This window comes from Oncorhynchus masou, chromosome 31, assembly GCF_036934945.1.
Source record: "Oncorhynchus masou masou isolate Uvic2021 chromosome 31, UVic_Omas_1.1, whole genome shotgun sequence".
NCBI lineage: Eukaryota > Metazoa > Chordata > Actinopteri > Salmoniformes > Salmonidae > Oncorhynchus > Oncorhynchus masou.
In genome coordinates, this window is record NC_088242.1 from 12,344,301 (window position 1) to 12,358,824 (window position 14,524).

Genomic DNA, 14,524 nt, shown 5'->3' on the forward strand with positions numbered 1-14,524 from the left:
GTCGTCTGGACCCGAAGGAAAATAAAACTGATTGACACCTACTTTTCAATGGCAGAAACATGTTTTGTTTCAAATGTCCCTTTGGTAAGAAGTTCAGGGGTTATCCGACCCTCAAACAAAAATTCTTCTTTGGCCATCTTGACCAGGATGAGTCGCACAAGTTCGCCCATGTACATCCCACTGACCATCTTCTCGAACCTGGAGAGAAAAATATACAATACATTACTAAGCACTGAGAGAAAAGGTAACACGTAAGACAACAACTACTACCAAAACACTAGACTGATCTTTTCAAGTCTTCAAGTCACTCGGTAAGATCTACTTTATAGTTTAATAATAACAGCAGACATACAGCTGCTTTCCTGGATTCAGAGATCCCCGGTCAATCTCTCTGTCAAACTCTGTGCGAATGTCCTCCAGCATCCCATTGTCCCCGAAGGCTCCCCACTCTGTGTTGATGCACATCCTGCCCTCGTCTCCCTCCACCAGGTCAATGTGCCTCAGCTCCTCCATGTAACAAGCATTAGTACCTGTGCCTGAGATGACATACCGAAGCAATGGTGAGGAAGAATCTGCCTTCAACTATTTGCAACACTGATACACAATGTTACAACACTGTACACAGCCAATAATATAACATTTGAAATATCTCTATTATTTTAAAACTTTTGTAATGTTAACTGATTGTTTATTTCCCTTGTGTTTGTTGCCTATTCCATTTGCTTTGGCAATGTAAACACACGTTTCCCATGCCAATAAAGCCTTTCAATTGAAAGACTGTTGGGTAGCTAGAGGTAAAGACTCATAATACTGACAATGAATGCCAGGCTGACCTATGACAACCCCCACTTCACAAAGCTGGTCGTCATAGCCACAGGTCATCATGGTTCCCACTGTGTCATTAACAACAGCCAGGACATCCACTTCAATTCCCTATAAACGGTGTTGGCTGAATGTTTTAAAATTCTGTTGTATATCCAGAAATGAAGGAGAATGAGAAAACACCAAGAGACAACATATTAGTAGCGAGAGTACTATACAGTGTAGCTTTGTATATTCATGATGCTCCATTCTTGTGCGTTTTATTTTATTACTTGTGTTACTCTATTTTTTTTAATGAAAAATAATAATAATTTAAACCTTTAAAAAACTTTTTTAAGCGGAATATTTATATTTTAAGCAAGCCTTTCACGGTAAAGGCTACACCCGTTGTATTCGGCGCTTGTGACAAATAACATTTGATTTAAGAGTGTAACTAATGAGCTTCAGCCCGGCTTGAACAAAACTGGAGTAAAAGGATGATAAGAAGGGAAACATTGAAATCCAACAGCGCTGTATCTGTCTGTTGGGAGGTAAGTGGATGTCCTACCTATGATGATACCAACTTCACACCGCTGGTCATCAAAGCCACAGGTCATCATGGTTCCAACTGTGTCATTGACCACTGCCATGATGTCTGCGTCATAGTCCTGGAACAAAAGCACAGGGTTACAGTTATACAACCGTGGTGCAACAGATTTCTTTCTAATCATTGCTTATGACTGAACGTCATTGTCATTGCATCAGGCAAGGATGCTTGAAAACATCAAACCGACCCCACGCTTTTTGATGGCCTTGTTCAGAAGTGCCACAACGTCCATTCCCTCAACTCCACTGGCTTTAAAGCGTTTAGTCCAATTGAGCAAAAAACTCTGCAATAGACAAACAGGAAGTTAGGCTAAAGATGAATGAGCTATAATATATGAACAGTCTTTGAAACTGATACTCTTAGGTGTACTGTCCTATTGGTGTGTTCATTTTTAATCCCAGCCCCCTGTCCCTGCAGGAGGCCTTTTGCCTTTTGGTAGGCCGTCATTGTTCTTAACTGACTTGCCAAGTTAAGTAAAGGTTAAATAAAAATAAATACATCATTCTCTCACCTCATTCAGTTTGGTTTGTGCACAGGGAAATGAAAAGGTGAAGCCAACTGGAAGCTTCTTGTCCTTGATATTCTGCTTCTCCATGAAGTCGCCCAGGCACTCTGCGACATGGTCAAACAGCTGCAAAAGGAAAACAATTCAGTGAGGGATATTTATCTCGAAAGCAATGTATGGACAAGGAGAGACTGCAATACACACTTTGGTTGTGTTTCCCTTGCCACTAGGCTTTTAGGCTTTCACTGACACACTGAAAATTATTAAAATCATTGAATTATGAAGTAAGCTTTAAACAGCATTTTTTGTTGTTGTGCGAACCCGTTACACCTTATTGTTAATTTTAATCCTGCCCACAGCACCCAAGTAATCATTTTGTGATGCCTATGGTCAACTTGGTTTGACATTCAATATCTCTATGGGGCTAGTTAGGGACAATCATTAAATTACATATTGTACATGGGACAATATTTTTAAATGTCAATAGCTTCAAATGTCAATGACTTAAAAACCTTAAACCAACTATAAATTGTAGAAATTCAAATATTGAAAGCATTTAATGAGACAACTAGAAGGTGTGCAACCTGAAATGATTGTCTCATTTACATTGTGCAATTTATTGACGGTCCCAAACTATCTCCAGGGATAGGCTATCCACAGTCAAACTAATTTTCAAACCCCGGCCGGCTGAAGCTAATTGGCAACATAATTGGGCTAACTCTTCCCACCTGCGAACACACACAAGAGACACCGACATCAAACCACACCCCGAAATCACCGCTGTGAAATATATTTTCAATAACAAAAATTTTCCCAGCTGTTTGAAGCTGGTGTACAAAACCGAAAGTAAAAGACGCAAAAACAAAACTTAAGAACTAAGCATAGAAATAGCACACACAGAACCTATCTATAGCCGCTTAGACTTGCTTTCAATGCAAATGACATATCTATAACATATTTCTGTGTGAATTTGATCGGGTTACCCAAAAAGTTGCATATTGCAGTTTTAAGTCTACTTATCTCAAGTCTGAATCGGGCCCTTAGACATTTGTATATGGTTTGAGTTTGAAAGGTACTCCGTACCTGAGTGCCGCTGCCATGGATGATGTCCTCAGGAGTGTCATAGACCTGGCTCTCCATCTGAACCGTCTGCTTCTTCTCATGGGACACCTTCACTCGCAGGATGCGGAAGGCCGAGCCTCCCAGATCCAGAGCAATGAAGTCCCCCTTCTCTGTAACAAGCAAAAACAATATGGATGTATAACATTCGTCGCACCATCAAATGCCTTTTATTATTATTCTGTGTTCCTCTGTTTTATGTACAGACGGAGGATCTTAATTTGAGCCAGTTTGCTACAGCTGGAAAATAATCCTGCAGCAACAGGAAATGTGAATTATTGTGTCGATTATAATGAATCATCATTTTTTTGTAGGGGTTGATGCATTGCAGGAAAGTTCTCCTGCAACAGGGTGTTTAAATTAAGATCCTACATCTGTACTTTGTCTTTCTAAGAACACAACCAAATAAATGTTACCCTGGTGGGATAATAAAGTTAATATAATCTAATCTAATGTGGACACAGCAAGAACATATGAGCCACTGGCACATAGTACTGATAGAGGTATGTAGGTTATAAATGTAGTTCTACAGTCACATTCCACAGAGACTGAACTCCTTGTGTTGCCTATGCCTGGGTTTACTATCCTTGTGTTGCCCATGCCTGGGTTTACTATCCTTGTGTTGCCCATGCCTGGGTTGACTATCCTTGTGTTGCCCATGCCTGGGTTGACTATCCGTGTGTTGCCCATGCCTGGGTTTACTATCCTTGTGTTGCCCATGCCTGGGTTGACTATCCTTGTGTTGCCCATGCCTGGGTTGACTATCCTTGTGTTGCACATGCCTGGGTTGACTATCCTTGTGTTGCCCATGCCTGGGTTGACTATCCTTGTGTTGCCCATGCCTGGGTTGACTATCCTTGTGTTGCCCATGCCTGGGTTGACTATCCTTGTGTTGCCCATGCCTGGGTTGACTATCCTTGTGTTGCCCATGCCTGGGTTGACTATCCTTCTGTTGCCCATGCCTGGGTTGACTATCCTTGTGTTGCCCATGCCTGGGTTGACTATCCTTGTGTTGCCCATGCTGGGTTGACTATCCTGGTGTTGCCCATGCTGGGTTGACTATCCTTGTGTTGCCCATGCCTGGGTTGACTATCCCTGTGTTGCCCATGCATGGGTTGACTATCCTTGTGTTGCCCATGCCTGGGTTGACTATCCTTGTGTTGCCCATGTCTGGGTTGACTATCCTTGTGTTGCCGATGCCTGGGTTGACTATCCTTGTGTTGCCGATGCCTGGGTTGACTATCCTGGTGTTGCCCATGCTGGGTTGACTATCCTTGTGTTGCCGATGCCTGGGTTGACTATCCTTGTGTTGCCCATGCCTGGGTTGACTATCCTTGTGTTGCCCATGCCTGGGTTGACTATCCTTGTGTTGCCCATGCCTGGGTTGACTATCCTTCTGTTGCCCATGCCTGGGTTGACTATCCTTGTGTTGCCCATGCCTGGGTTGACTATCCTTGTGTTGCCCATGCTGGGTTGACTATCCTGGTGTTGCCCATGCTGGGTTGACTATCCTTGTGTTGCCCATGCCTGGGTTGACTATCCTTGTGTTGCCCATGCATGGGTTGACTATCCTTGTGTTGCCCATGCCTGGGTTGACTATCCTTGTGTTGCCCATGTCTGGGTTGACTATCCTTGTGTTGCCGATGCCTGGGTTGACTATCCTTGTGTTGCCGATGCCTGGGTTGACTATCCTTGTGTTGCCCATGCCTGGGTTGACTATCCTTGTGTTGCCCATGCCTGGGTTGACTATCCTTGTGTTGCCCATGCCTGGGTTGACTATCCTTGTGTTGCCCATGCCTGGGTTGACTATCCTTGTGTTGCCGATGCCTGGGTTGACTATCCTTGTGTTGCCCATGCCTGGGTTGACTATCCTTGTGTTGCCCATGCCTGGGTTGACTATCCTTGTGTTGCCCATGCCTGGGTTGACTATCCTTGTGTTGCCCATGCCTGGGTTGACTATCCTTGTGTTGCCCATGCCTGGGTTGACTATCCTTCTGTTGCCCATGCCTGAGTTGACTATCCTTGTGTTGCCCATGCCTGGGTTGACTATCATTGTGTTGCCCATGTCTGGGTTGACTATCCTTGTGTTGCCCATGCCTGGGTTGACTATCCTTGTGTTGCCCATGCCTGGGTTGACTATCCTTGTGTTGCCCATGCCTGGGTTGACTATCCTTGTGTTGCCCATGCCTGGGTTGACTATCCTTGTGTTGCCCATGCCTGGGTTGACTATCCTTGTGTTGCCCATGCCTGGGTTGACTATCCTTGTGTTGCCCATGCCTGGGTTGACTATCCTTGTGTTGCCCATGCCTGGGTTGACTATCCTTGTGTTGCTTATGCCTGGGTTGACTATCCTTGTGTTGCCCATGCCTGGGTTGACTATCCTTGTGTTGCCCATGCCTGGGTTGACTATCCTTGTGTTGCCCATGCCTGGGTTGACTATCCTTGCCCATGCCTGGGTTGACTATCCTTGTGTTGCACATGCCTGGGTTGACTATCCTTGTGTTGCCCATGCCTGGGTTGACTATCCTTGTGTTGCCCATGCCTGGGTTGACTATCCTTGTGTTGCCCATGCCTGGGTTGACTATCCTTGTGTTGCCCATGCCTGGGTTTACTATCCTTGTGTTGCACATGCCTGGGTTGACTATCCTTGTGTTGCCCATGCCTGGGTTGACTATCCTTGTGTTGCCCATGCCTGGGTTGACTATCCCTGTGTTGCCCATGCCTGGGTTGACTATCCTTGTGTTGCCCATGCCTGGGTTGACTATCCTTGTGTTGCCCATGTCTGGGTTGACTATCCTTGTGTTGCCCATGCCTGAGTTGACTATCCTTGTGTTGCCCATGCCTGGGTTGACTATCCTTGTGTTGCCCATGCCTGGGTTGACTATCCTTGTGTTGCCCATGCCTGGGTTGACTATCCTTGTGTTGCCCATGTCTGGGTTGACTATCCTTGTGTTGCCTATGCCTGGGTTGACTATCCTTGTGTTCCCCATGCCTGGGTTGACTATCCTTGTGTTGCCCATGTCTGGGTTGACTATCCTTGTGTTGCCCATGCCTGGGTTGACTATCCTTGTGTTGCCCATGCCTGGGTTGACTATCCTTGTGTTGCCCATGCCTGGGTTGACTATCCTTGGCATTGCCATGCAAGAGTATATCAGTTTGGCTAAAGCTCCTGGCAAATCTTGCCAAACCTCCTCTCTCCTGAGAATGAAAGACATTGTCAAACTGTCTTGAGAACAAGTTACAATTAAAGCAGTAGTACTTTATGGGCATGACAACTTCTCCTTTGAAAACCAACAGAACTGAAAAGTAAAAAAAAAAACAAGAGGAAATGCAACATTTGAACCCTAAAGGCCTATTGCATATATGATCTCTTACTCCATTCACAAGCTAATACCCTGACAGTGTGATGTATGCCACATTTGCTGTGATTTACTTCAAAGTGATTGTTTGACAGGAAATGCTTTTTTTAATGTATTTTTTTAATTTTTACATCCAATCCTAAAACACTGAGTGCAGACAGATTAACAACCTAATGCACCCTACTGCTGTCGCCTGACAACAATAAATCATTGCTAGGTTGGCTATCCGCTAGTTTTCACAGTCTGACAAATTGGTCTGCTGATAGGGGAAAGTGAGAAAGCTTCACCGACCACTCGTCTCTGAATTGCGCTTTCCTGATAGCATGTTAATAGATACTTTTTAGCCTACCCGTAGTTGATTCATTAGGTAATGATTGCACTAAACAGTTGCACTAACTTCAGTCAGTGTAGCGTTGCAACATTAGGCTATGTCAAGAGGTAGTCAAACCCATTAGACTTCCTTAACTGCTTGCTTCCTTGTTAATAATTTAACAAATATTTAAAGTGTGAATGACAGCAGAATTCAGCAGCCTGGATGTTACTTATTAACACAGTAACAGTAGGAGTCTAAAAGGAGCAACTATACTGTATTTACAATATCCATCTTTATTAGTATCATATTACTTACAAATGAAGACGCTGAAAATCACATGAAAGTATAGATAGCCTAGTGAAAACCATTGTTTGAAATCTAATTCTCCACCCTTCCACAATTCCCTATGGAATAAATCATTGAAGGAAGTACCATGTCACTGACCGTAGGAAACATTTGTGTTGCCGTAGCTGATAGACGTATTTCATATAGTTGATAACACATAACACATATAGTTGATAATGTTGACCATGCTCACACATAGCTCCCCAAGCTAATGCCTATAGGCTTCAGCTCAATGGCTTACCACAATCTTGTGGCACACAGGAGACCCGGGTTCCAACCGCGCCGGACACACACATAACACAGCCTTCCACCGAGTACAGACGGTAGAATCAGACACAGACTGCCTGTAAAAATCTGGAGGTGGAATTATGTGTAATCTATGATGTAATCACAAGCTTTTGATAGGGTGCTGGAGGGCTTGAATATAGAATGCTTACACGCTGCAGCAAAGGCAGATTCTACCATGATTACATGGCAAGCTTGTCGCTGCAGTAGGCCTACAGCAATTCAGACGACAACAGTTCATTCATCATTGAATGAATGCATTGCTTTGCCCACTGGATGCTTCATTTGTCAATTTGAAACAGTTGATGAAAAAATGTATCAACCTTCTGCTACTATAGATTAAGACACACCAGTTGTCACCAAATTCTAGCAAAGTTTACAAGTGTTGGACACAATAAGATGCAATTCTTCATGAATCAAACATTATTTCAACTTGCTGTATCAGGAACATCAGATAACCCTTTTCATTAAAATGGTTTGATTTGAATGTTGGCAGATCGAATGTGCTGCCAACTCATATTGACCCGCCCTGAAAGATCATAGGAGAATTGATGAGGTGAGATGTATGAGATTGTGTCCTTTAATATTGGTCAAATTAAATGTAGGTTGTACTCAGGGAATCAGATCCTCAAATGTTTATTGTGACTGTAACTCTAGCCAATGGGAGAAACAACTGAAACAATGCCACTTGACCATCTGGGGTGTAAAATCATTCCGCCGATTCTGTTGCAAAGCGTTTCTTAAACGAAAGCAAATGGAATGAAATGGGGAGGGACTTATCTGAATTTGTCCAATAAAAGCTCTAATTTTAACATCTCAGGCTAATGATTTACACCCCAGGATTCTTTCTCACACCTAGATGTGTAGAGATGTACGATCTTCATTTCAGCAGTTTCTCACAGCAGGAAAATAATTCTGCAGCAGAGGAAATGTGAATTATTAATGGACATTTTTGTAGGGGTTTATAAATGTTTTGGTTGAGCTAACCTAACATATAAGGCGTAAAAGAAATGCCTAAAAATAGATCCCTTATATACTGGTCTTGACAAGAAGAAGAAAAGAAGAAAAAAAACTGTTGGGGGAGGTTCTCTTCTGCACTGTTCAACCAATCCAGTAAATGTGGAGGAGGAATTAAGATGGAGTGTCGCCTTGTTAACGTCCAAAAGCTGAAAAGATAGACCCTCCTCCACTCACCCTCGCCTTATGCCCTTTGGGGAATCACCGCGGCCATCTTTGTCATTGGTCCAAATGATTAGCCAAGCAAGGGAAGTTGGCAACATAAACCCCTCAGCCCTCGTTTTTGATCGAGTTTGCGAGTGTACAATTATGTTCACTACGGGCCTGAAACACCCCATAATTACATTCGTGATGACTGTACATCCGCTAAGAAAACTTTAATTTAAGAAAGAAAACCAAAATTTAAAACCAACATTAATATGGAGAAGAAAACATACAAGTGTAAATAAGTTAGAAATTGTGTTACTAATGCACATGATGACTCAAACACGTATGATAACAGTAGATGTTTTTGTTTGGTTTAGCTTTTGGAAACATTAACTTGCGAACATAACTTTCCCTGACATCACACTCATACATCGATTTACCCGATATAGTAGGATGACTAACATTCGATGTCTGTGGATGCGTTGTCTTCTAGCCAAGATATGAAGTGCAATCATAATCGAATGTCGCGCATATAAAGGCACACACACAACAGTTCCATAATGACTGAAAACACAACAGTGGGATGAACGAGTGACAAATTTCCAGGCAAGAGTGGTCCATTTAAAATGGATTTATTCTTCCCTCGCTCCTTTCCCTGCAAGTGTCAGCTCGTCAGACGTCATAATACGTCATCAGAGGTGTCCACTTAATTTGAGGGCTGAGGGGAGAAGGTGTGTCTTAAGTGTTCGGAATGCAGCTTGTTGGGGGACTCAGCAGAGGTCAAATCAAGTCTGACATTCTAAAGTGGAAATTACGAACTTTAGAAGCCTTTTTTGAAGTTTGAATATACTACAAGTTTGTATTTCCTGGTGTGCAGTACATGTCCTGAAACTAATTAAAGATCCTACATCAGTAACTGTACAAATCTTTAAAATGTTACATCTTGTCCCTTTTAAAGAAAGGCATACATTTCCCACAATTCTTCTTCATCTGAATATCCATGCTCACCTGAACCGTCAGGAATGGACCTGACGAAGGTGGGCAGCATCTTGACGGTTGCTGTGGGGTTGGTGTCCTGGCCCAGCCCATTTCCCAGCTCCATCCTGAAGCGCTTCATGATGTCCAACAGCGTCTCGTCGGAGAAACGCATGGCGTACAGATACTTATCGATCTGAAAGACATCAACACATCATCATCATCATTGATCACTCATGGCTCACATCAACACCATTATCCCAGAAACCCTAGACCCACTTAATTTGCATACCGCCCCAACAGATCCACAGATGATGCAATCTCTATTGCACTCAACACGGCCCTTTCCCAACAGGACAAAATAAACACCTATGTGAGAATGCTATTCATTGACTAAAGCTCAGCGTTCAACACCATAGTGCCCTCAAAGCTCAACACTAAGCTAAGGACCCTGGGACTAAACACCTCCCTCTGCAACTGGATCCTGGACTTCCTGACAGGCCGCCCCCAGGTGGTAAGGGTAGGTAACAACACATCCGCCACGTTGATCCTCAACACGGGGGCCCTTCAGGGGTGCGTGCTCAGTCCCCTCCTGTACTCCCTATTCACGCATGACTGCATGGCCAGGCACAAGTCTAACACCATCATCAAGTTTTCATATTGCACAACAGTGGTAGACCTGATCACCAACAATGATGAGACAGCCTATAGGAAGGTCAGAGACCTGGCCATGTGGTGCCAGGACAACAACCTCAACATGATCAAGACAAAGGAGATGATTTTGGACTATAGGAAAAGGAGGACCAAGCACGCCCCATTCTCATCGACGGGGCTGTAGTGGAACAGGTTGAGAGCTTCAAGTTCCCTCGGTGTCCACATCACCAATAGACTGTCATGGTCCAAACACACTATGACAGTCGTGAAGAGGGCACGACAAAGCCTATTCGCACTCAGGAAACTGAAAAGATTTGGTATGGGTCCTCAGATCCTCAAAAGGATTTACAGCTGCACCATCGAGAGCATCCTGACTGGTTGCATCACTGCCTGGTTTGGCAACTGCTCGGTCTCCGACTGCAAGGCACTAAAGAGGGTAGTGCGTACGGCCCAGTACATCACTGGGGCTAAGCTTCCTGCCATCCAGGACCTCTATACCAGGCGGTGTCAGAGGAAGGCCCTAAAAATTGTCAAAAACTCCAGCTACCCCAGTCATAGACTGCACGGCAAGCGGTACCGGAGCGCTGGAGTCTAGGTCCAAAAGGCTTCTTAACAGCTTCTACCACCAAGCCATTACACTCCTGAATAGCTAATCAAAGTGCTACCCAGATACCTCTTTACGCTGCTGCTACTCTCTTTTTATTATCCATGCATAGTCACTTTAACTACATGTACATATTACCTCAATTACCTCAACTAACCGGTGCCCCCGCACATCGACTTTGTATCGGTACCCCCTGTATATAGCACCGCTATTGTTATTTTACTACTGTTGTTGAATTATTGTTACTTTCTATTTTACATTTTTTACTTAACACATATTTCTATTAAAACTTCACTGTTGGTTAAGGGCTTGTAAGTAAGCATTTCACTGTAAGGTCTACCTACACCTGTTGTATTCAGCGCATGTGACAAATAAGGTTTGATTTGACAACCACCTTCTTCTTGAGGGAAATGTTTTATTCAGTTTAATCCACTCATCAATTCATACATCAACATTCAAAACATTAAGATTATTTTATCTGCTTTGTCCTTGAAATGGAACACAAATGGGCTCACAAACGACACCAAAAGTTACAAAACATTCAAGTAATACTAGTAATTCAGCTGTCCTTTTACATACTGGGCCGAGTGACATGAAGGCCACACCTCTGACCCTTAATCTTGGGAGAGTGAGCCATTCTCTCTAAAGCCTTTCCACATCTGTCCATGTGAATGAAGGCAGCACCAGTGAAATAAAACAGGAGTTTATTTGAGGACAGAGCTCTATTGAGCGACCTCGAGACATTCCAGTAACGAGCTAGACAGTACCGGTCTGTAACAAGAGGAATAAAACGGAAAGGAATTTATGTGAGATATAAAATGATTGGGTTAGCACTAACTGTATAAACTTTACTATTCCAATGCAGGAAATATAAAAAGCAAGTCATGATGATTGTCATACAGTACATACAGTCAGCATTGCTATAAAACATTAGTAACACACACCATACAGTGCCTTCACACCCCTTGACTTTTTACACATTTTGTTGTGTAACATCCTGGTTCAGATTGAGAAAAAAACACACAAAAAACACATATATGCAAATATTGTACAATCCAGGTGTGCAAAGCTCTCAGAGACTTACCCAGAAAGACTCAAAACGGTCATCGCTGCCAAATGAGATTCTAGCATTTATTGTCTCAGAGATGTGAATTACTTAAGTAAATTTTCAATAAATTTGCTGAAATGTCATTATTGGGTATTGTATTTAATACATTTTCAAATCAGGCTGAAACAAATCAACATTGTGGAATAAGTCAAGAGGTATGAATACTTTTGAAGGCACTAAATTTACAAGTCATTTAAGAACAATGCGTGGGGTTCCTGTTCCAGGGCTTAAATATTACACCTATTTCCTGTTCTAACCATTTCATCAGCCTTGAGATTAGGCTGATGAAATTTGGTAATACGTTTTTTTACAAACTTGTAGTATTATTTATAGTAGTTTTGTAGACACAATTAACCCTGTAAGGAATGCTTGGTATTGACTGAAAATGGCTGCCCGTTGAACCTTCATTGCATTGTGTTCAGAACACCGTTTAAGAGTTTAACCTGAGTTTAACCTTCTCTATCCACAAGCTAAAAGCCTTTGAGTATGCCAAACAAATATTTCGATATGTCAATGTTTTTTTTAACTACCACAGCACACATCGCAATAAAGGAGTGAGGGTATGTAAACGTAGCTTTCACTGGTGTCTTTTTACAGTCACCACATTGTTTCCTGTTTCCTAAAGATGTGGAATGGGAGTGTGGCCTATTAGCACGTATGACATATTAATCACGTAAATGAGTCAGTACAAATACACACAATCTATGTGATACCTATGCCGCATTCCTTATCCTTGATCATATTGCACATACTGTAAAAAAAAAAAAGTGAGAGGATATTGCACAATTAAGGAAGATTGGATTGTACAACACCTAAATGTTTAAGATTCCTTCACCTTGTACAACTCCTTTTTAGAGTTGCGTCAATTGAGAACACATGGGTTCTCTTTCTAGCAGTTTCCTACATTAGCTGAGTTGATGAGCAAAACAGCAGATTTAGAGGGGGAAATAACTCTAAAAAAAATTACTTGCAGCTGACCAAACACGTAAAAGCACATACATCTTTTGATCGCTGTTTTGGCCTGTTACAAAACACTAGTTGAGCCCAACAACTTGCAACGGAATGTTTCATTCATTAGCACTACAAGTCATGCAGCAGCACATCTCAGACATCCACACAAATAACCTTCAGAGAATATATAACCTGTACCTCGCTGTAATTTGTTTACACGGATGTGCCAGAGAAATCTAAAGATGTTTGATACTTCTGAATAATTGCTGGTTTTAATCTAGTGACATTACATTTACCACAAGGATATAGGCTTGCCAGCTAGAGTATGTACTTGCTAGCTTTACTTTAGGCACATTTGCCACTAACACACCCTAGCCAGTAGTCCTACAACTGCCAAGAGAGGTACGGGGCAGTTCCAACATGCACATTCTCAACGTTTGCATTCCTTTCTCTCTCAACAATGACAGAGTGAAATCATTACAGCAAGGGCCTCCAGGAAGCTGGTGGAGGCCATGTCATTTGTCGGCTGAAACCTGACCCTCTGCTCAGAGGTGGGTAGCTTTAGATGCTCCTGACCTCTCACAGGGTTAGAGTTACCACACCCTACACATTCATTCACAACAGACGTGGAAAAACCCGTGGCCCACTGCTCAGGGCAGCCCACATCCTGGTTTCAAGGACATTGCATTGGTACAGACAAGATGCCCTGACCAACACTGTAAACGCTGCTGCACGCTATCACAACACAGGGAAACGTAACCATGACTCTAGTCAGAGAGAATTTACCAACTTCGGGGCACTCGATAAGCCCAGGGATTCAGATTATGTCACATTTTGTCACATGGCCCTGAGCTCTGTGCCTCAAAGCTGTCCTATTTTTAGGAGGAAGGTAGCAACGGCTCTGCCTGCTGTAGCAAGGTCCCTACAGGGCACTCACCTTTTTGACTTTATCATCCTTCAACTCAGTGAAGAAGTAGGCCAGAAGCTGTGCTGCTATCATCCTGTCCACCGATGTGGTGAAGGAGAAATGGAGAGCTAAAAAAAAGGGAAATCCCTATAGTCTCTTCTCACTGGTGAGGAGGTTAAAACAAGCTCACAGTTTCAAACAAAGCAGTCATGTATGGGGCTCCTACACAGATCAGTACTATCGCAACACTCTCTCCCTGGGTCCAGGAAGTCAGACTATGTGGAGTAAGTTTAGCTTGCATGACATGCACGCAGTAGGGGGGCTGGGATGGGGACTGGTTTAAGCCCTTCCTTCTGCCTGTGCTCTGATTGGCTGAACTGCTGAAGCCGGGGCCTCCCGGGCAGAACCCAGCCGACAGGGTGGCTGGCTGGCTGCCTGCAGTACACACTCTCTTTCACAAGAACATCGGGTGGGGGAGGAAACGAGGAAGTAGAGGAGAGAGGAGGAGGGGAAAAAGAGAACCGGTCTCAATCCAGCACGTTGCTGTGGTGATGGCTCATAGGGGTTAAACAGTAGTCAGGGAGGGGTTAGGTTACGTTGAATTGTCCTTGCTCTTGGGTTGAGCCTGTATCACTCGAGTGTCCTCCTCTGACCCCCAAAGCGTTTTTTCTCTTTTTTCTGCATGTTGTCAGGGAGCTCTGTAAGCTGACTAATATATTTCTCTGGACTGCCCCTACTGGAGGCTGCTGCTGTCTGTCACTGCACTGCTGCCTACAATGGGCAGTGGTACAAGCTGCCTGAAGGACACTTGTAGGGTGTTGTAAAGG

At 43.4% G+C, this 14,524-nt stretch overlaps 1 protein-coding gene across 1 annotated transcript in view; it reads right to left on the reverse strand.

Moving 5' to 3' along the window:
* LOC135523434 (hexokinase-1-like) overlaps positions 1-13,992 on the reverse strand; it is a 24,830-nt gene extending 10,838 nt beyond the window's left edge. Inside the window, exons 1-8 of the mRNA XM_064950103.1 lie at positions 13,728-13,992; positions 9,507-9,669; positions 2,997-3,145; positions 1,920-2,039; positions 1,596-1,691; positions 1,370-1,469; positions 353-536; positions 43-198 (exon numbers count right to left, since the gene is read on the reverse strand). Coding sequence (XP_064806175.1) covers positions 43-198; positions 353-536; positions 1,370-1,469; positions 1,596-1,691; positions 1,920-2,039; positions 2,997-3,145; positions 9,507-9,669; positions 13,728-13,790 — 1,031 coding nt within the window. The 5' untranslated portion in view covers positions 13,791-13,992. The remainder of the gene's footprint in view (positions 1-42; positions 199-352; positions 537-1,369; positions 1,470-1,595; positions 1,692-1,919; positions 2,040-2,996; positions 3,146-9,506; positions 9,670-13,727) is intronic.
* Between the last annotated feature and the right edge of the window lie 532 nt (positions 13,993-14,524).